This window comes from Thermobia domestica, chromosome 16 (genome assembly GCF_964235325.1).
Source record: "Thermobia domestica chromosome 16, izTheDome1.hap1.1, whole genome shotgun sequence".
NCBI classification, from domain to species: domain Eukaryota; kingdom Metazoa; phylum Arthropoda; class Insecta; order Zygentoma; family Lepismatidae; genus Thermobia; species Thermobia domestica.
Window position 1 is genome coordinate 187476453 of NC_137469.1, and position 24354 is coordinate 187500806.

At 35.6% G+C, this 24354-nt stretch overlaps 1 protein-coding gene across 1 annotated transcript in view; it reads right to left on the bottom strand.

The window, feature by feature from the left end:
- Nucleotides 1–648: 648 nt before the first annotated feature.
- Nucleotides 649–24354, bottom strand: part of LOC145673569 (uncharacterized) — a 68820-nt gene continuing 45114 nt past the window's right edge. Inside the window, exon 3 of the mRNA XM_081743406.1 lies at nt 649–13922. Within this exon, the coding sequence (XP_081599532.1) occupies nt 12017–13922 (1906 nt within the window). The 3' untranslated portion in view covers nt 649–12016. The remainder of the gene's footprint in view (nt 13923–24354) is intronic.

The window sequence follows — 24354 nt, forward strand, 5'->3', positions numbered from 1 at the left end:
ACCATTTGTGCTAGAATTTTGCAGTCTGTGTTTAGTGCACTAAGTAAACCCACAATTTTTTATACTTGTTTAGAGGAGATGATAGAGTTGGAAACAATTTCTTGATTCCTGCAAACAAAGAAATACTTTACAAGAAAATCGGAATAATACTGGTTCATGATTGAAGTCGTAAACTCCAAAACAATGTTCCGAACATTATTAGTAGTGAATGTAGATAAAATAAATAAGAAATATGAATTTATTGTTGCCTGAAGTTCCCTAAATGCAAGTGCAAGAATTGAAAGTATAATGTCCTCTTCATTTCCGTGTTTCAAGCTTGGGTTCCAATGTCGCCTATAGAAGACACGAAAACTTGCAACATGATTCTGGATACTTTTAGTAATATTTTTGATCTTTTGATTCTTTGTAAATATACTATGAACATTTAACTACAATGTCGTGAGAAGATCATGCAATTGCATAATTAATTAAATCTCGAAATAATAGCTTACCCATGTCTGCGTGAGGCAAAACTTCTGTCTTCACCAGGAGTCAACTTCTCACTATGTTTTCTGAGGTACAAACAAATGCGACGTTGCCAAATCTTTTTTCTACATAATTCCAACCATGATCTAAAAATAGAAACAGCCAACAACAATAAGTTTCGTTACAAATTTATAAACTAATTGTTGGAAAATGTAGTGTTTCATGTCGTCGTGAGGAGACGCTGGGACTAAAGGCTTCTTTTTTTTTATTTTATTTCTGGGACTGAAGGACTACTAAATTTCATGTCGCCTGGAGGCGACGCAGGGACCGAGGAGGATAAGGTTAACGAACTATGAAGAAGCTTGTGTTATTTTGCAACTTGGATGAAAAATTTGCCTCATAATCATGATCAAACTATGCACTTTACGTGGCAGATGTGAAAATGTTTGAAGGAAGCACTAGAGTACGTTAGCGCTGTGCATCATGAGTGCAGTAGGCCTAAGTGAATCTGTTATTTGTGTCCTTTTTTGTACTAGATCTGTATAAGTATTTTAAAAATAGACATTACTAGATCAGATGGTTCTACCAAATTTTGATATTCCTACATATTCAGGTCAGGTTAGAGCTTTGTATTTGTTTTAGCAGAAGAAGTACTAAATGAAGAGCTTTATAACTACTTGCAGATTGACCTTAGAAGGGCTAAGTATAAATATAGTGTAGACGTATGGCAATACAATATAGTGTATAAAACACAAACTAACTTGTACTAGATAGCTACTGAAAAGCACGAATGTTATCTAACCGAGTCCGTGCAGGAGCGCAGTATGGAGGCCCGAGCGGTCAATGAGGGAGTGCGTCCGTACAGATCAAGCGCGTAAACGAGCAAAGAGGAAGAGCACACTTACAAATATACTTTCACTATCACTCAAAACTCATTTCAATGTGGTGTGCACTAACAGTGATAACGTTTATTTACATTCTAATTCTTTACGGAAAGTATTTCACATCGTATGCTACCTGGATTAACTGCCGCAGGTGGCGGCCCCGAATTACAGGATGTACGGAAAAATGAACAGTCAGACTAATGTGATAATGAGAGTAACAAACATGAGAAAGGTCATCACTGTAGGATGATTAATAAGGGAGAAAACGTAAGTTGAATTGTTGATTGTATGTGTTCGTGCATTGATGTGCTATGAGGTGAGGTGGCAGTAGAGCATAATCTGACAGTGATTAAAACATACTGTGTTAAGTAACTTTGGATATGCATGCCGCTGTATTAGCATATGGGAATCAAGGTGGAACAAAAGCAGCTCCCTGTGAGGCAGCTTACCCTACTGCTCTCTCATCTACTTCGTAACGTAATTGTGGAATAACGGAATAGACTATATGAACTCAACTAAGTTCTTAGGAATTTGGATAGATATAAATCTGTCCTGATATGTACAAATAACTAAGCTTAGTGAAAAATTAATCAAATTTATTTCGCAATTAAAGTTCTTAAAAATGTTCTAAAAGAGTAACTTTAAAAACAATTGACTTTGGATTATTACAGTCAAATTTAACATATAGCGTTATATTTTGAAGAAATACACACAAAGCCAAGATAATTTTCACAATACAGAAACGAATAATAAGAATGATGGCGGCCGCTAAATCAAAAGATCACTGCAAGCCAATATTTAAAAAATTTCGTATACTCCCACTACCTTGTTTGTACATTTTAAATCTACTGATATTTGTAAAGAGACACCTAGAGGGTATCCTTACGCGGGTGGAAGAAAAACATGATCATGATACAAGAAACAAACAAAACTTTTATATTGTAGAACACAGAACCGTATTATATGGAAAAGGGTGTAAATACGCGGGTATAATGCTATGCAATAAACTTCCCAAAGACATAAAGAGTCAGAACTCTGTTGCTAAATTTAAAAAAAACTTCAGAAATATTTATTACAACACTGCTTTTTCACGATAGAGCAATACACGAAATGCTAACAGAAAAAAACAAACTAAATGATCTACAGTAACCAGTATAATTTCTTGTTTTTAGCATTTGATATATGTTCAAGGACTTCTACATACACTGCGAATAACAATTACTCTTACTTTCTTTTTAATAATATCATGGAAAATGTAATGTATAATAAGATGTAAGATGGAAGGCTTAATTATTAACCTGGTGTGTGTAATTTTCATTATTATTGTTCTTTTTACTTTTGTGTTTATATATAAATGACGTGTCAACTTCAAATGCATTGCAATAAAGTGCTAAATGTATGAAAAAGGACGAAATAAAAACAATAAAATACCTAGTTTTTTTCACGATAAAGCATACTTTCCAACGGTATAACTTGCTTGTCCGCATTATGTACCAGAAAGGGGAAATATTCCCCCAAAAAATTGGAATTTCTGAGCCCCTCTGGCCCGGGCAGGGGTTCACGTAGGCATCTGTTTTTTTTTTTAAATACAGTGTGACATAGAGAAGACCTCTTTTGGTGTGTGTAAATCACAAAAAAGAACCGCTATTACCGACGAGGCCATAATCTTTTTTGGTCGCCGAGATGAATAGCGGCAATTTTACTGCCGTCTTTCCACTTTTGTTCGGAGCCTTCAGAGATGGGATCCGTACACAATTTATATAGAATCGGCGGTGAATGCGACTCAAAACCTTAAATCATTGAATGTAATTTTTCTAGAGCCCCATGAACGTATTCGGAACATGCAATTGGCCGGTGGCTATTGTACTACTTATTGTATACATCTATAAAGACTGTAACTTGTTACCACTTTTATCACGTAAACAGTGATTGCCCTTCTTAACAAAAATGTATTTGTGATATAAATAAACAAGAAACAGAAAATTACAATTTCTGGTATGCTTTCACGCAGTATTTTTTATTTTTCGTATGAATCTTACCCAACGGAATCCAATAGATGGTATAGTACTATAAACTAACACACTCCATTCATAATTCTGTGGGTGGATGAGGGTTGAATTATGCGCGATATCGGAAGTGAAATACGGTAATTGGACTAAAGGCAATATAGGAAACGAGATGATGTGAAAGATTTGTTAGAACTGAATGAATGGATTTTTCAAAGCGAAATTTAACCTCCCCTTTACGTCAGTATGGGCTTTGCTGCAGACTATAGAACATCTTCTCACTTCTACAACGATCTTTTGTGCCCATTCTTGTAGATGATCCACCTTTTTTCACTTGTCAACATCAACTTCAGAAATCATTCGAGTTCGATGTTTCAGTAGATTCTCATAGATAGAAATTTGATCTACTAAATGTGTTTCAGGCAGAACTTGTGGTATCCAAACCTCGAGTTTCTGTCATGTACCTAGCTTTTCTAACCTTCGAATTTCCAAGGGGATACAAAGGTACCCCATGCATATACTTTTCTGTATGCTTTATGTCACAAACACCCGATGGTAACTAACGTTCTTTACATTGTGGACCGGGCTGTACGGGAACTTATTCCCTCAATAACAATTATATAGTAAGGTGATCTGCTTACGTATGTGGCTCAAACTGCCCTAGGGTACATTTGTACCCCCCTTGAGTACCTACTGATGGGTCAATTCCCGAGAAGATATTTTTCGGGAATATTCCCGGGAAAGTTTCCAAAATCGGATTTTTCCGGCAATAGATGTACAATCACAAAGAAAATTGCATTCTATTTCTATATTATGATTTGAAAGTTAATTTTTTTTTATCACAGTGTATTATTACAGTTGTTTCCAGAGGATTCTTTAAAATGTATATACTGAACGGCATTATGTTATGAATATTTTATTATATTTAGAGAATACGCATAAATGTATATTTACTTACAAAATGTTCTATAAATGTAAATATGTGGAAAAATGATACTTTAAGTCCACACATTTTTACACTGCTAAACAGTTTAAATTTATAAATAAGAGAATTTTGTAAAATTTACTCCACTAGTGATATTATAAACATACCGCCTTATGCTGAGTCGTTTCGACGTATGATTAGCGTCATACTAAAGGCCTGACTACTGCAGAAAACATGTTAATTGAACTCTATTGTGGGTAATCACGCGTCAGAGCGATTCCGCATAAGGCCCATTAAATTTTTAAAAGTTATAAACAAATTAGATTGGGTAGCTGCCAGAAGATACATGTCTTACCAATTTATCAACATTTGCGCATACATAATTATGTTTACAAAATTTGCAAGATACTGACCTATTTTTTATATTTTAACCGATAACATTGCCACACACGACCTTTCTTCCTACCTATTTCTCGAAATTTCATGCGTTAATTCACATATAAGAGATGTCCGAGCAGCTCTTCAGAAATTCGAGTCAGAGACAGACCGACGTCTATTACTAACAGTGATTCGGGGTGTATTAATTCTACTTTATCTCTATTTCCACATTACTTTATAAACTGGTTCCTTTTCATTTGTAAATTAGTATTTTCCTACTTTTTAGTGCAAATGCAAATGGAACTAATAAATCATATGATTAGTTATATAAAGTACAGTCAACGAATTTCATTTTTTTAACTTCCAATTTATTTAAAACCTAGAAGTAAATCATAATAAATGAAAATAAAGTAATTAGTCATGCGGGCCTGATAATTTGCAAGATAAAATAAAGAAATGGAAGTAAATTCCTTCCCGGCAATCTATATGCTAGGGAAAAAACCCAGGAATATTCGAATTTTTTATTTTCATTTCCAGCGGGAATATTCCCACTGCCCGTCACTATGGGCACCTATGTTACCATATTTGTTTTAAGTATTTTTTCTTTTATATTTGTTCAACGAAATATAGAATAAAGAACAGAATATATTAGAACCTATTCCAATATATCACTGCAATATCGCATTCATATTCCAATATTGCAACCTTTACTCCCGCAGAGATATTACGAAATTAACGTAATACTATAGCGTACAAAGAAATTTCTGTTTCGCTTACGTAACCTATCTAAAGTTATCCTACACTAACAAAACCAGAACCCAACATATACTAACATACCAATATAATCGATGCCACAAGTATGAATGTTTCTACTTTGAAAAATTTTTGTTCGGTACACTTGTATCCTTGTTGGGAATCCGAGTTGTAAAATAAAATGGGTTTACGAGGATGAAAATAGTTACCACATATTGACGATGGATATTTAAGTTATCGGCGATGTCATGATTTTCTACACACGCCTTGCTCATTATTTGTGAGTGTCACATACTTTTGTGAGATCTTTCCTGCTGCCAGTAGCATTCTAGACATTGAAATTTTCAGAATGAAAACTACAGAAATGTGTTTTCATTCTATTTTTCTGATAAACGATTTGCTTTCTGGTAAACAATCTTCCTCATAAACAGTATACATTTCTTAATGACTCTTCAGTTCCAAATTTAAAATCTCGGAAATGCATGAGGCCGTTTTCATATACAAATTATCATCTCCATTGGATTAGCACTGTTATAATGTTTCCCAGTTTAACAAATACTAATTGAATGTTGTAGTAGAAACGTGCCCAGTTGCATTTCAGAGAATTAAATCAGCGACATTATATCAGCGATTCCTCTTAAATTGGCGCATTACTTCTTCTTTTCGGTCATTTATTTTCCTGCTGAGCTCTCACTGCTGAAATATTCCAAAGTCCAATGCGAATTTTTGTGAAAATAGCAAGGAATGTCTAGCTCCAGAATTTGTAAACAGCGAAAGAAGGGCATCAAATTAAGCTAGCAATAAACTATTCGAACAATTTTTGTAGATGTTTAATTTCATATGTCTTTAATGTTAATTTTCAATTTCATGCAAAGCTTTGAATTTCCAATTTAAGATTGATTTGGGTGGCAGAACAATTGGAAGCCAATATATTTTGTGTAGCATTCATGGGAAACCATAGTACTCTTACAACACCAGTTCCATTTAATGTCATATCTCGTTCCCGTTTCTTTGTGAAAATGGTTTACTTTGCTCTGGTTACGAAAGCCCACTACTGTGTCATACATTGGCTAAATGGGCATAACCGTTCCATACTCCGAAATTTATGTAGGCAAAATATTCGTGTGGCACCTTTACTTCCGTAAATTGTCGAAAATATTGCCGCAGACTGAGTCTCACAGCCACAATGAAACGAATACGGAATCACAGAAAATTACCACGTGTTGCAGAATCTGAACTCGAGTTGCTCAATTGGTAGGGAAACGCTTTACTGACTACGCTATTGCACAGCTTTCCACAAAGCTAACCGTGTGTTATCTTAGACTTACACTATTGCTACTATTTGTTGGAATGACTACTGGAAAACCGTAAATCGACGCAAACATAAAATTGTAAATACCATTGTAGTTAATTGTTAATAAAACCACATTTATGAAGCGGTGTTTCATTCTCGATTTCCACCTGTCCTTATTCTAAATACGAAATAGCACTGGACATTGAGGAAAGATCCATGTATTCAGTATCTGTATTCAGTGGCGTAGCCAGAACCTCATTGTGAAAGTTTATCTATACGTACAGTGCTTGAAAAATGGAAACTGGAAATACGACTCTGGCGTCTAGATAAATTAAGCCGAAAATATGTACTACTATCCAACGAATTGGTCACAAATCAGAAGATTTCAATCGTCAGGTCACCGATGGATACCTAAAATTTTAGTATGAGGGAAAGCTTTTGCGTAAATTAAAATCAGTTAGCTAAAGTGAGGATGAAGGTCTCTGAGCTGGCAACTCCTACAATATATAGCAAAGCATTTTATAGACCTTTACATATATTGCCTGAAAAAAATCAGAAGCATGATGCTTGACGCCAAAAGCTGATTACATATACAATGAAATCAACATACTCTGGCGCGCAAAGCTATACTTTAGGACTCTCCTATCCCTAAGAAAATGTAAATTTCTAAAATCAATTGTGATCGACATTCCATTTATGCAATCGCAGCAACACAAAATCTCACTATCAACTGCACGTTTATAAGCACGATCAATAACAAAGAGAAAAGTGTTATTGGAATATTGAAAAGGCCATATGGAAATTTCGAGCACACGATATTAATTTATTCTGTAATATTCAAATAGCTTAATGAAATATGTGGCCATAGGTTGCAAGTCAGCAAGTAGCATCATTTCAGGTTTTGTAAGTCAGCAAGATTGCCAACCGACATGTTCCTCATTTTAGTTAGTATATGTGCACAAAATTTGATAGAAGCCCGTTTCAAAAATCTAGGAAGAAATTATTTCCTATTTCTCCCCAGACGTTCCAGTTCTTGTCTAATCAGAATGGAGAAATTTTCTAACAAAGAGAGGGCAGTACTAAATGCTCTCTCGCAGTTCATGCAGATCTATGATGTTCAGTTGGGTGATGTGTGGTCAGTCCATCATCAATATGTCTGGCTCTCTGGATTGTACCGCATTACATCTTAATTGAAATTGCTCCACAATTAACTCATGATGGAGAATCAGCACGAAATCAATGTTTGATTTCAACGGAGGTAAGGAACGCTACATGCGGAGGTTGTGCACATAAACAATTCTGTTAAAAAAGAATTAATATTGTATATTTAGGTATCCTTTTACGAACTTACGATATATTTGCAAATACAACTAGTAATTTTAGATAAAGTTAAAAGAAAGAAATCGAAAAAATTGAAGAACGCTGTGAATAGTTAAACGTAGAGTTTCAAGAGTTCTTCTTTTAGCATTACTATACATTTTCTTGTGCGTGAATGTAATAAATTATAACAGGAACACAGCCAGTAACTCGAACTCAAAAGCTTTCAGTGTAGAAAGCTGAGGTAAACAGCCTCTGTTTGCGAACGAAGCCTGACTATGGCTCGGCAACCAAATATACTGTTCTTTATTGCTTAGAAAGTGTGCTTCTTGGTTGTTGATTTTCGTTGGGATGCGGCCACTAGTTACCCAAAGATAAAGAAGCAGAGGTGAGCCACACGTTGCCAGACAACTAACAAATATACCGATCTTTATTTCCCACACAATGGGCTATAAGGCCACCAAATTTCATTCAAATCTAACAAGTAATTACCAAGAAATAGAATAGACATATAAATAGAGACGACCTAAGGTAAGTCTGTTTCTGTTCGAGTTCAGCCATCAAAACTAAAATTTATTTCCTAAACGATGTGATATTTGCTTATCAAAGTTAGTTCAGAACTGGCCGATAATTATCCTACTACACACACAGGCATACACATCTGTCTATTTTTCTACCTATCTATATTCAGGGGTGAATTCCTTATGGGCAGACAAGCAAAAAAGCTCATATGACCATATGCCAGGAAATGCATCGTTATAGAGTTACGGCCATTGACCCGTCTGATGCTGTGAAATAGTCAATTTCTGGTCGCCCCTTAATGTACCTCAATTTAAATCTTAATAGCTCACCCGTAATTAAGCTAGCAAAATAGTTTTGGTATCAATGTGTTCTGAAGGATGAAGCTTTCGACTGATGTATATGTGGAGGGTACCATGGCAGGAGAGAGTAAATACGTGATGCAAAAAAAAAAAAAAATATCAATAATAATAAATAAATAAATAAAAATAAAATAAAAGAGAGAGAGAGAGAAAAAAAACATTTTACTTGCCTCGTTCGCCGTTCTACCCCAAAATACATCAAACACATATCAGTGGAAACCTTCTTCCTTCACGAACACACTGATACAAAAAAATGTTCACCTAGCTTTATTAGGGGGTGAAGTATTGAAATATAAATTGAATCACATTTGGCGACGACCAGAAATTGACTATTTCACAGCATTAGGAGTTTCAATGCCGTAACTCTTTAAAGATGCAATTCCTGACACATGGTCATATGAGCTTTTTCGCTTGTCTACCCATAAGAAATAAAATGGTATTATATTTTTTAAAAAAAACTATGTTAGATTAATACATATTTCAGAACATGTGAAACGAAAATTTAAAATACACATTTATAAAGAAAACCAAGAAAATTCTGTCACATTTTGTGGAGTTTGTGTTCAATTTGCCCTCACACCGTCAGTTGAATGCGAATGGAGATAAATTGCTGGTAGTATACCCTACATATCTGATTGTGGCCGTTCATTTACACCGTGAACATAAGGACTGAGTCTACATGGGACTTTTAGAGAGCGTCATAAGTGTATGTACGTTGTACGAGTTCAAACTGTGACCAAACCCTGCTGCAGCATGACGGAAGATATGTTAGGCCTTTGGTGAGGCTGTCGTGACTATGTGGAAAATGGAGCGCAAGTTTATCAAGTTTAAGGACAGTGACGAAACTGTTGAAGACGCACCACGTGCGTGAAGACCAACGCATATACAACATGAAGGTTTTGGCACAGCAATTGAGGCGAACAGTGGGCAGGCATGTGAGGAACTGGGACTACAATTCAGGGCAAGTGGAAAAAGCATTCGGAGCACTTCCATGAACTTGGGAAACAAACATTTGGATAGATTTTTCCCACATGATTTGAATCGGAGCCAGGTCACATTTGCATACACCAATGTTTCTTCGCTTTTTTGTCTGAGGAAAGAGACATAACTGGACAGCGTTGACATGCTATGAGAAGTGAGTTCTGTTCGAAGCTCCGCGGTGCGATCATTGTTTAGCATAACAAGAACCAGCTAGAAAACAGCCGAAACCTGCACTGTATCAGTCCTTTGTGTTTACTGGACAGTTTACGGCATCGTGCATCAAGAACTGCTACAAGAAGGGTAGAGCATTAAGGCAATTTTGTGCTGTCAGCACTTGAGCTTAAGACATATTCAAAACTCTGGAGTCACCACATTTAAATCGCGAAAGTGTTCTTTTATTAAAGCACAACGCTAAATTCCACGCAGGTAGAATTAGCCTGAAGGCACTCTATGAATTGCATGGGAAACACTACTGCATATGCGTTACTTCCCGGACATTGCACCGTCCGATTATCACGTTTCATTCCTTGGACTATTACCTTCGACGACGGCAGTTGAAATCTCTAGTAGATTTGGAAAATGCGCTTGACACTTACTTTCCTTCACGGCCTACCAATTTCTACCACGATGAAATTCATGGCATTCCAGAATGTTGCCAGGAAGTCGTCAATGCTGATGGGGACTACCTTTCATCTTCTAGGAGCGTCCAAGGCGACATATCAAGGTCCGAAAGTGATGAGCGAAACAGCGGCAGAACTTTGTTGATAACCTTGCTAGTTCGTGCTGCTAAGAATGTTATAGTATAATAAACGTCAAGAATATTCCTTTTTCCGCCCTCTGGCAGAATATGTATTAAGAAGTGTTGCCAAACTTGATTTTCAACTAATTTCTGAGGTAACACTCTTGGCACATACGTTGGCTACTTTTATATAAATAAACATTTTGCTACTAAAAAATCTTTGCCTAAATGTTGTTGCATTTGTTCCATACCTGACATTGTACATCTGTATAGGTGAACAAGTGGTTTGTCAGAAGTTGAACTTCAAGCTGATGTTTTTCCACAGCTTTGGCACATACGAGGGTTCTACATGTGTGGTAGCGTGTTGTCAAATGTAAATTTTGAATGTCTTTCTTTATATTAAGCATATATTCATCCAAGTTTTAAGATGTTACCAAATCGATTTCCCAATAAATACCTTTTAAAAAATTTAGCACGTAGAATCCTTTCTTCTTCTTTGTATTAATATCTTGCCAAAACTCAATTTTGTTAAATCTTCTGACTATTGACACGTGTTGTTTTACCAGTTCACATTAGAGCTGTGTTGCAAAAACTGAAGTCTGCGTAAATCCATTCAGAAAGTTTTGATATTTATTTTTCCCATCTGTATGTGCTAACATGTTTCTTGCAAAAATTGAACAATGGTTAGATAGTCTTTCACACTTTCTTCACGTGTGCGGTTTCTAATTGCATGACTTCACAAACATGAACTTCAAACAAATAACTGTCCACTCTCGGCAAATCTCAACTTTTTCAAAAGTATGTACAAAGAAACGCATTCAGATTCAAACTTCATGTTCAACATTTAACAAGCTTTCGCATATGTAATGGTTTTCATGAGGCAATATAAAAATCTGACTTCCCGAAAGTAAACGTTGACAAATCTCTTCGCACATTTCTGGCAATCAGAATGTGTATTTACCTCTGTGACTTTACACTTCTATAGTATATTTGAAATTCGGCTAAATCTTTCACACCACTCTTGGTACATGCTTTCCACCTGTGTGCTCTAACATGTCTTCTCAAACATAATCTAGATTTTTTTACCACATTCCAGCACGTATAACGTTTTAACTTGTATGTATTAACATGTGTTGCCACATTTGAAATTCACTTAAGTCCCTGCCCATATCTATGGCACGTATCAGAGGGTCAGCTGAATGTATTAGGACATTCGTTGCCAAAGTTGGAAGGGGTGTAATATCAAATTTGAACATTGCCTGAATACTTTTCCATACCAGGCAAATATGAAGTTTTTTACCTGTATTTATTACCACGTGTTCTGCCAAATCCGACCTTCGAATAAATGCTTTCTTTTACTCTCTACACGTATGAGACTTTTCACCTTTATGTTTTAACATGTGTGTTTGCAATTGTGAACGGAGCCCAAATACTTTTCACACTCTAGACATGTATGACGTTTTCCACCTGTATGTGTTAACATGTGTTTTGCCAAATCTGACCTTCGACTAAATGCTTTACCACACTCTTCACATGTATGAGGCTTTTCACCTGTATGTATTAACTTGTGTTGTGCCAAATCCGACCTTCGACTAAACGCTTTACCACAATCTAGGCAAGTGTGACGTTTTTCACCGGTATGTATTAACATGTGTGTTTCCATACCCGACCTTCGACTAAATGCTTTACTACACTTTTTGCACGTATGAGCCTTTTCACCTGTATGTATTAACATGTGCCTTGCCAAATCTGAACGCAGCCTAAAACCTCTTCCACACTCTAGGCAAGTATGAGGTTTTTCACCTGTATGTATTAACATGTGTTTTGACAAATCCGACCTTAAACGAAATGCTTTACCACACTCTTCACATGTATGAGGCTTTTCACCTGTATGTATTAACATGTGGTGTGCCAAATTCGACTTTTGCAGAAATGCTTTTTGACAATGTTCACACGTGAGAGCCTTTTCACCTTTATGTGTTAACATGTGTCTTTGCAAAAGTGAACGTAACCTAAATACTTTTCCACACTCTAGGCAAGTACAGTGTTTCCCACCTGTATGTATTAACATGTGATATGCCACTTCCGACCGTCGACTAAATGCTTGACCACACTCTTTACACGCGTAAGCCTTTTCTCCTGTATGTATTAACATGTGTGTTGCAACTTCTGACTTTCGACTAAATGCCCGACCACAATCTAGGCAAATATGACTTTTTTCACCTCTATGTATTAACATGTGTGTTGTCATATACGACCTTCGACTAAATGCCCTTGCACACTCTTCGCAAGTATGAGCCTTTTCTCCTGTATGTATTAACGTGTGTTTTGCCAAATGTGAACGCAGCCTAAAAACTTTTCCACACTCTACGCAAGTATGAGCCTTTTCTCCTGTATGTATTAACATGTGTGTTGCAACATCTGACTTTCGACTAAATGCCCGACCACACACTAGGCAAGTATGAGGTTTTTCACCTGTATGTATTATCATGTGTTTAGACAAATCAGACCTTCCACTAAATGCTTTACCACACTGTTTACAGTTATGAGACTTTTCACCTGTATGTATTAACATGTGGTTTGCCAAATACGACTTTCGAAGAAATGCTTTTTGACAATGATCACACGTATGAGCCTTTTCACCTTTATGTATTAACATGTGCCTTGCCAAATCTGAACGCAGCCTAAAACCTCTTCCACACTCTAGGCAAGTATGAGGTTTTTCACCTGTATGTATTAACATGTGTTTTGACAAATCCGACCTTCGAAGAAATGCTTTACCACACTCTTCGCAAGTATGAGTCTTTTCACCAGTATGTATTAATATGTGTTTTGCCAAATCTGAACGTAGCCTAAATATTTTTCCACACTCTAGGCAAGTGTGATGTTTTCCACCTGTATGTATTAACTTGTGTTTTTCCAAATCCGACCGTCGACTAAATGCTTTACCACACTCTCCAGACGTATGAGGCCTTGCACTTGTATGTATTAACATGTGTGTTCCCAAACACGAATTTCGACTAAATCCCTGCCCACAGTCATGGCATGTACGAAGTTTTTCACCTGTAACTGTCAACATGTGCCTTGCCGAAGTGAAAACTTCCCTACATTCCTCCCCAGACTCTTCGCATGAATGAGATTTCGCACCTTTATAGGTTAAGGTGTGCGTTGAAAAATGTGATCGTGTATATTCTTTGTAGAACTCGTTCGAAGTGTGAGGTTTCTCAACTGAATGAAGAATTAAATCCTTTCGTACATTAAGCGTTTTCGTTTTTGTAGAAAGAGTATGTCTATGGAATCTGTAACAAATTTAATAAACAAGAAAATGGAGATAAATAATAGATAACGGCAAAACATGCCTAGAGCTTGCACGTAAAATAGAGTAGGAATGGAAAAATACTAGTTTTTTTTATTATACTTCTTATTAGATCTTAAATGTGAGGCTATTAGGCCGACATGTGTTATATTTCGTGATAAACTGAAGTTCAAAACTATTGTGCTGTTATAGAAATACGGTACCGAGGACAATCGAGGCATTGTCATATTTCTTTTCTTAAAACAGAACGTTGTTTGTTTCTTCTATGTCAAATCGTATATACATTTAAACGTATGATATCAGGCTTAAGTTTAGTACATACCGAGTTCCATCGTGTACACTCATGTCCAAAATGATTATGAACACTAGGGAAAGTAGAGTGTAAAATCTAACAGAAAAAGACAAGTCAGAGTCAGACAGTTGGAATGCAATGAAAATGAAATCTTTGAGTTTAACGTCCCACGGTAATGCCGGTTAGGCTAAAGGAGACGGTGATGATGAGGTATGAATGAAATGGTGGAATGAAGAAAGTGGGAGGAAACGGCAGAGCCCGAGAAAATCCATGTACATGGTGTTTGTCCACCACAAAGTTGACTTGGTGGGGGCTGAGATCGAACCCGGGACAAGCACCCGAGTTAAATGCTCTACCACTGAGCCTGGAAAGCAATGAGAAACGATAAATGAACATAGAAGAGATATGGCTAATGGCATTACTGACGTAGCTGCTAAGAAGGGAAAGAAATAAGCAGAGTGTAACTAGTGCTGCAAGCAAAGATGCTGCTGATGAGGGCAATAATAGCAATGAGAAAATATATTTACAGAATGTAACAAATGTTGTGCTCAAAGATAGTGCCGGTAAAGGTTTTTAAAAGGAACGCTAGAATGTCAAAAAGGGCCAAAACATAAGAGGATATTGGTACGAAATATTAGACAAAAAGTGATAAAGTTATTTCTTAGCGCACTCGGCAACCTCTTTCAGTCTGGTCTGTAGAGGTAATCTAACAGAAGGGCAGAAACAATCTCCGGTTTGAAGATAATACGCAAAAAACAATAGAATTTTGAACCATACTATAATCACAAGTAAAAGTCCACAAGAGATCAAATTCACAAACGCGATACATGTCCTGCATATTTTTTGTAACATTTCCTGAAGTCTAAGTGCAAATTTGGAAAGGTTGCTTTTCAACAGTATGTGGTATTGATGTAAAATATTAAAATAAAAATATTGAACATAAAAGACTATCATGCCACACAGGAACAGCAATGTGATAAAAGAGGTTTTAAAACGCCAAAATAAAATATAGCAAGGAATGAAGGTAAACAAGATAGTTGTGTCGCTTTTTTTAGCCACCAACTTCGAACACTGACGTCACCTAAGACATACCTGGAAGATCAAATGTAGTACTCGTCAGCATGGACGACCTTCTGCCAACGTTCTCGAAGACCATGGACCCCATCGGAGTAGAAATTAGTACCCAGTGAGGCGAAGAAAATAACAAGTGCATTTTGCACCTCTACTAGGATTCCACCTGGCGTTCTCTAAGGTGATTGTCCAAGGAATGGAAAAGGTGATAATGAGATCGGTTCAATAACCGTGAGGATGGAGAATGCAATAGCGTTTTCCATCCAACACGCAGAATGGTGTCCCGAGTCATCCTAGGCATGTGGGGCTTAGCGTTCTCCTGTAAGAACGGGACCCTTTTGCGACTCAGAATTGCTCCCTCCAGACTCTATTTTACTTGATCACGGCTAAACTACTGCATTAATCATCTGAACTCCTGGCACGATACAGCGAGTAGTAAACTAAACACACAAGAGGACCTTCTGTTTCATTGCTGTTTTCGGTTGGTTTGGAACCGGTTCATGGGATACTAACCAATGAAGCTCCAACTGCGCCGTGGAGCTTCGTACAAGACCCACTTCTCATCTGATGACATCATCCTGTAAAGAAATGACTTCTTATTCAGACGGAAAAGCAAAGAAACAAAAGTATCTGGCCCAGAGTTAAACCATGAGGGAGCCATCGACCCAACTTCTTGTACTTCCCAAGTTGATAGAGGTGCTGCGAATGATTTCTTCACTCACACTGGAATGTAGTTCCAATTCTTCACGTGTTTGGCCATTGCTCGCCTCAATTGCTGCCTGAAGAGCATCATTTTGTAAACGTTTTGCCCTCCCGGCACGTGGTGCGTCTTTGAGTGCTTCGTCACCGCCCTTATTTTTGTTAAATCACCACAGCATGTCTGCGTAGTCATAATACCCTCCGCAAAAGCCTGTAGCATCTTAAGCGCCGGTTCACTCCACTTAGAACTCCGACACCATATGGTCCGCATGACAATCTGAGAAGTTTTTACGTTCAGTCTGTCCTTACGCAAGCTCACGGTGTAACTGATTTGTCACAACCAGGTAGTATGTTAGATATACCCATAAAAGCAACCAACCTTCGCCCTATCTCCATTCGCATTCAAGTCACGTGATGAGGACCAATTGAACACAGACCTCCTAAAAAGCGACAAACCTTTCTTGGTTACTTTTATATCATTTTTACGTTCGAATTTCCAAAAAAATACCACATGCGAATCATAATACGGTGGACGCAACAGCAACAAGTTTTTGCCAACTTATCTAAACAAGCATACGTTGTATGAAACGTACAAACAAAACTATACATTAAATGGGGAAATAACAGTTAGTTATACTTATTACGGAGAGTTTATGAAGAATGAATTCGGGCGGAAAGGTATCAAACCTCGCAAAGTTGGGACACGCAATACATGTGATACATTTCACATGAAAAAGAAGTGTAGTGAAGAGGCTTTTCGTGTTCAAAGAAATATTAGAACATCAACTGAAAGCAGAAAGCACTTTTGATATTAAAACAAGAAATAAGGAAACGTGTACATCTGAAAATGCTGAAGGCTGGAAATTTGACTTTCAAAAGTGTCTGCCAACACCAAACCTTCTTACGAGTGTTGCATTCTACGAACAACTTCTGTGGACTTACAGCTTGACAGTACGTAAATTTATAATCATAATATATTGCACCCGTTCATCGTCATACAACGAAATTGGACATGTCATTTTTATATATATACCAGTATACATAAACATACATACTTTTATTACATATAGATTCATATGATTTCACTAATTTATTTATTATACATTTAATTTTACGTATACCAAATGTTTTCTACTTATTCTTCAACCGAGTAAAAGCAATGTTCTATCAAGTACCTTTTAAGTTTGGATCTAAAGCTTATGACAGAGACCTGATTATTTATACATGATGGAAGTAGATTGTATAATAGAGTACCTTTGTGCGTAATTGACTTATTGTATATATTTGTCCTATGTGCATGCAAGTGAATGTCGTCTTTACTTCTTGTGTTATATCTGTGAATGTCTTTGTTAACAAAAAATTCACTACTATGTTTTTTCAAAAACATTAATGTTTCGAACAAATACATTGAGGGAAGAGTCATCATTCCAAGTTCCTTAAAAAATATTTCAGCAAGAAGAGTTCCATTTTACACCTGCAAGTATTCTTAATACTTTCTTCTGTAGCCCAAAGATAGCAATACTTTTAGGTGCATTTTCCCAGACAACAAGCCATATTTTATTGTAGAATGAAAATTTGAGTAATATATACACTTAGCTGTTTTCACATTAATCTTATCTCTTACAACTCTAATTGCATAGCATAGTTTGCTTAGCTTACTTATTACATATTCTATATGTGGTTCCCAGTTGAAATTTTTACAACATATTTAACTGTTTTATTATTTATTTTTATTATTGGATTGGCTTGATTACTTTTACCATTGTTAAAATTTAAGGCACATGTTTTATTTACATTAATGATTAGGTCACTTTTATTCATCCAACTTGAAAGTTGGTTCATTGCCATTTGGCAGTTTGAAGCTAATTCGCATTCAACTTTCCCACTAACTATTATGTTTGTACCATCTGCATATAAAGTCACATATGAACTATAATACTTTCAGAAAGATCATTTGTATAAAGAAAGAGAAGTGGTCCTACAATTTAGCCTTGTGGTACTCCACGATTAATAATTTCCTCACTTGACGCACATTTTTAAATTTTATTTTTAACTATTCCTGTTATTTCAGTTACTTGTTTCCGATCTTCAAGGTATGATTCAAACCATTGAATAGCTAAGCCAACCATACCAACCAACTAAGTTTTTCTAGCAATATATGATGATTTACTAAATCGAAGGGTTTTGTTAGATCTAAAAATATTCCTATACATAATTTTTTCTCATCCAGTAACTTTCTGCAGTTTTCTAGAAAATGAAAAATTGCTGTCTCATTAGATTTACGATACCTTTCAAGAAACCATGTTGTGTTGGATATAATAGAATATTTATTAATGAAATCCATAACCCGATTCAACATTATTTTTTCCAGAATTTTACCTATAATGGGTAGCAATGATATCGGTCTATAGTTTCCTATTTCATTGAGTTTAACTTTTTTATGCAAAGGTTTAACTTTAGCAATCTTTAGTTTATCAGGAAAGCTTCCTTTGGCGACTGAAATATTTGAGCGATAACATAATGGTGTAACTAAGTATTTGTAACGCCTTTTTACTAAATTGTTACATAATTCGTCCGACCCAGCCGAATTCGAATTTTTCATTTGTTTCATTATGATGATTATTTCACTCTCTGTTACTGGTTTGAAGAATATATATTTATCACATTTTTTAATTTAAGTTCCGATAAGTTAGTTTTACTAGTTCCTTTGTTTTTAATAAGTTTGCCCTACATTTGTGAAATATTTATTAAAAGACGTTGCTATGTCCTTTGGATTTTTCATGTTGACGCCCTCATAAATTATGCTATGTATATGGACACTACGTGTTTACATGTTGAGCTCTTCTTTAATTATTTTCCACATTGCTTTTATTTTATTGTGAGACTGAAGAATTTTCCTACTGCTATAATTTTGTTTCGCTATTTTCAACAATTTTTTATAACTAGTTTTGTGTTGTTTGTAAATTAATTTATTCATCCCGGTAGGTTAACGCTTCCTGGTTTCATTTAGTTGTATGTTTACCAAGTTTGATTTTAAGATTTTAGGTGTAATCCATTTTATATTTTTCATCCTTATTTTACTAAAAATATTTTTAATGGAAATGCTACTTCAAAACTATGTTTTACAGTATCATATATTTCCTCACGTACGTCATTCACGTCGGTTAGTTCATAAATATCACCCCACGTCCCCAACCTAAGCATATTTGAACTAAAACATCTCGTTATTATAGGTGTTTCATTGGGTTTCTCTATAGTTACAGGTGTTTCTTTTAAAATGTTTACTTTTCCAATTTGTGCTTCATGATCTGAAAAACCTGTATTTATAACTTCTGAATCATAATTCATGACTAATAGATTTACTAAGATCTGGTCAGTGTTAGATACGGAGTTTTTTTCTCATTCTTGTAGGTAATTTAATTGTGGGATTTAAGTTGTATGTTTGAAGTGAAGATTCGAAGGTTTTATTGAGTTTTTCACTTAGAAAATTTACATTCAAATCATCTACAACAATTGGAAAGTATTTTTTAAGATGAAAATACGCCAAAATTTTATCCATCTTATTGATAAATATTTCAATGTTACTGTCGGGTGTTCTATACACACAAATAATACATATTTTTTTGTAAAGGTAACTTTATTATACAACATTCAAACTGTTTTTCTTCATTAAGTTTTTCAAACATAATACACTTTTTTACTTTCATTTCATTCTTAACAAAAATACATGATCCACCTTTTGATAAATTAGTTCTACAATATCTTGCTGCACAGGTAAAGTTTGGAATTGCAATATAGTCAATCTCATCATCTCTATGCCAATGTTCTGTTATACATACAATATCAACATCTGTGTGCAAATCATGTAACTGTACTGTTAATTGGAGTTTTTTTTTATCTGTATTAAAACCTTGTGTATTTTGACCGGGTTATGGCATATGCTGATGATGTAAATTTAATAGGAGATGATAGGAGAACAGTAGAAATAAATGCAGAGATCTTATTAAACGCTTGCAGGGACATGGGTTTAGAAGTAAATGCAGAGAAAACTAAATACATGGAAGTGTGTCGGGACTGTAATACGGCAAATTGTGGAGGCGTTAAAATATTAAATAACACTTTTGATAAAGTGGATACTTCCAAATATTTAGGATCAATATTAACAGACGAAAATCATATTCACGAAGAAATTAAATGTCGACTAAAAGCAGGGAATTCAGGTTACTATTCGGTTCAAAATCTCTTGTCGTCGCGAATTCTGTCGAGGAATTTGAAGCTTAAAATATATAAAACGATAATCATGCCTGTTGTTCTTTATGGTTGCGAAACATGGTCGCTTACTCTGAGGGAAGAACATAGACTGAAAGTATTTGAGAACAGGATCCTGAGAAGAATATTCGGACCCAAGAGGAACGAGAATGGGGAATGGCGGAAGCTCCATAACGAGGAACTACATAGTTTATACGGTTTACCCAATATTGTTAGGGTCGTCAAGTCTAGGAGGCTTAGGTGGGCAGGTCATGTAGCTAGAATGGAAGAAAGTAGAAATGCTTTCAAAGTCTTGACTGGTAGACCCATAGGAAAACGACCATTAGGAAGACCTAGGCGCAGATGGGAGGACAATATTAAGATGGATCTCGCAGAGATAGGAATACAAAGTAGAAACTGGATGCAATTAGCTAAGGATAGAAGTCAGTGGAGAGCTTTTGTGAACGCGGCACTGAACCTCCGGGTTCCATAGGCCATAGAGTTAGTTAGTATTTTGATGGAAGAGTGTAAGTGGGTTATTTTTATTAGTAGGAATTTTATTATCGTATTTCTTTGGAGGTTGATCCATATTTTCACATATTGACATGTTTTGTTGATTTTTAGTGTTCAAATTAAGTATTAATTTGTTCGAAATCGTACCTTGATTCTGATACTTACCATATATTTGTGCAATGTTACACATAAAAAATCATTATTACTGAGTTTAGAAGGAGGATTTCTAGTTCTGTTTGATTGTCGTATTGGACATGCTATTTTGCTACTATTTACAGTACGTTTCTTATATGTATCAACCTTCGTTTTTTCAGCTAGTTCTATTACCGGATAATACATATTACTAACATTACTGCTAATCTGCCCTTGCACTAAAACGTCATTATTAGAATCTTCACTTTTGTGATCTACCTTATGATCTGTCTTCTGCATTAAACAAATTCTGTCCACATAGTTGAGTCTTCCATCATAACGGTTTACATTACCTTCGGCACCTATGTACACTACATTGTCTACATTACTTTGCACATTGGTTAGATCATCTATTTTATATCAAAGCGGAATTGCATTGAAATTTATACTATAAGTTACATTTGCAGTTATTTCCTTTAACTTACTACACAAATACTCTTTCCCTGTACCATCTAAATGTAGCCCATGTTTTGTATGATAACTTCTAGGAATATTCTGAATATCCAAAACTTGTACGTTATGGAAATGTTTACATAAGATAAATATCTTACTATTAGTATCGCTTACTGCTAAATTTACACAAGACAGATTGTTCAGATCATGGCGAAAGGGTATTGTGACTACAATAACATTTGTATGTAATAACATCGGAAGATTTCACGCAATGTTCTAGTTACATCTTCCGCTTCATTTCTTGCCACATCATTAGTACCACCAATCACTACCATTGTATCCTTGTACGTCATTTTTTTGCTACTTTCAATACAGGAGGCTGCTACCTTATTCAGCTTGGCATTTGGCTTCACAAACCCTGTTACATTGGTTATCTCTTCTTTTAAATATGAAGCTACACCACGACCATGACTGTCAGCTACAATAATAGTTTTACCAGGCGTACAGGAATTTAACCTAAAGTTCTTTTTAGTTTCCTTGTACCTACCTAAACTGTTCCTCTGCACCTTGCATTGAGATTTGGTTAATATAGTATCTGAATACTTAACTGATGCATTCAACTCATCAGAATTCAATACACTAAATCTGTTTTGGGTATTTACTTGATACTGTTGATAAGCAATATTCTGTTCAGTTATTAAGAGGTTGTGTCCGTGCATTTTCTGACAACGTCACTCCAAGTAGTTTGATGTTGGTTTTCATACACTGTTGATTTCAGGCTCTTCTGATCTTTGTTCATTAGTGAACATATATATTCCCTTAATAGCATCACAATTTCACGGAATGTTTCAATTTCTTCATGTAGTTTAGAAATCACCAAACACATCGAATCAACAATTCCTGTGTTACGCCGATTTGTTTCATTTATACACAAAACGCAACTCCAAATTTCAATGCTCGTGTAGAAAAAAAGCGAAGAAAATTTCGAATATTGAAATACGGATTTCTCAAGATTAATACTAAATAAGATTGGCTCGTTGAAGACCATTTCATGTTGAAAAGAACAGAAAATTTTCGATTATTTCTCAAGTTAAAACATCACATGTTAAGCGTTATTATCACACTGTTGCACAGTGCGCCTAAATTAGGAATTCTGTTCGCATAATTAATGTAGGTATTGTCCAATGATTTTAATTCATTTTACATGGTCAAAAATGAAAAAAAAAATGAAAAAATATAGTGAATTAGATTGATTTATTGAAAATGTGGCACTTTAGTGTGCAGAAAATCGAACGAGATGGGGATGAAATATGTGATAATGACGATGTGTGAAATGATATATTTGAATCTGTACTACATGGCAAAAAGATCAGTGCATCATAGGGGTACAAAAAATTTATTACGAAAATATAAATTGAAAAATGTTTAAAATCTATGCTGTATGTACTCAGAAATCACACAATACCTTCACATAAACACAAGTGTTATGCAGGAGAAATGTGGATATGCAATTCTACACTATAATTGTACGTAATTAAACTGTACGTACCATATTGAATTATCAAAAGTTAATCATACGTATCAGCATGTTCTCACTATCAGTAGGTGTTATTTCAGTTAGTACTGTCTTCACTGTCACTGACAGAGCTGTTGCTGTCTTATGCTTCTTTTGCTGTAATGTGAGGTTTCCCCAGAAGAGCTCGCATTGCTATTGATTTTTTTCTATTGCTTTGCAGATGTTGATTAAGGAAATAACAGGGAAAAGCAGGTCTTCGTTGGTAGCATATCATGAGAATTTTTTGCAATGATGCTGCCTGAATCTACGCATGTCTTTATATCGTACTTCCTGAGCTTCTTCGCTCAATACTCCAATGGGAAGTAATGCGGCTAAAATTATAGGACCATGAAGCAAAAATCTATGCACAGACGCAGGTATATTGAATCACGGATACTTCTCGACGAACATCTTGGTAGTCTGAAGAGCATACTGATCGAGTGCAGGAACATTTATGTGAAATCCGCGTGAAATAGCACAGCACAACCTCTCAATAAGTACCTCGTCAATCCCAGTATTTGTTGCTGATAGACTTGGATCTTGGAAAAACATTCGTGCTACATTGCCATCATTAGATGTTTCACTTAGTCAGGTGTGGGTTGATCAACCAAAAGACCCATTTCAGTTTTGAATTTTGCAAGTATCATTTCCTTTCTTATTGTGTTTTTTTGTTTATCTGCTTCAATAACTTTCCATTATTTGATATCAAGCCGATACTACAAATGAAAAGATATTCAAAAAAGTGAATCCATGCGTGGAGAGTCGATAATCCAAACTTAAAAGTGTCAATAGTAATGGGTGTTCAGGAAATGTCATCGTTCTCTCTAGCCACTGTTGCTCACCCTGTTGCTCGCTTTCCATTTCTGAAACACCTTTTGCGAAAACAACCTTATAATAAGTAAACTACTGTCCTTAATTTCTTAATCTGCATCTCCTATGCCTAGTACTTCCATCACACGACTTTCAAGGTACTATGTCTCAGTACACTGAAAATGACTGCTTTCTCAGAGTATGTTGAACAGGGTTGCATATGTTGGCTTATGTTCCATACACTTGTAAAGATAAGAAACAAAATTAATTCCAAAGTTACAAGTCATATTATCTTTACACAATGCATTACCATCATGTTATTTATGTAAGACTGGTCTTTACTACTGTTGCTGATTTCTTGCAAAAACAGCCATTTTAGCATCCAACACCTCATGATACATTTTTCGTTGCCATTTGTATACGGGTACACATGGGCAGCTATATTTTACACATGTTATTCCTTACACATTGCAGACTTGAACAATTCTTGTATTTCAGGTGTACATCATAGTACATATATTGAAAGGCAAACATTGTAACTACTGATCTTGATTACAAGAACTTGCACAGGTTCATTTACATCACCTAGTTCTGCACATTTGCAAGGTACATGATTAATGTATGTAATAATAATTGCAACAA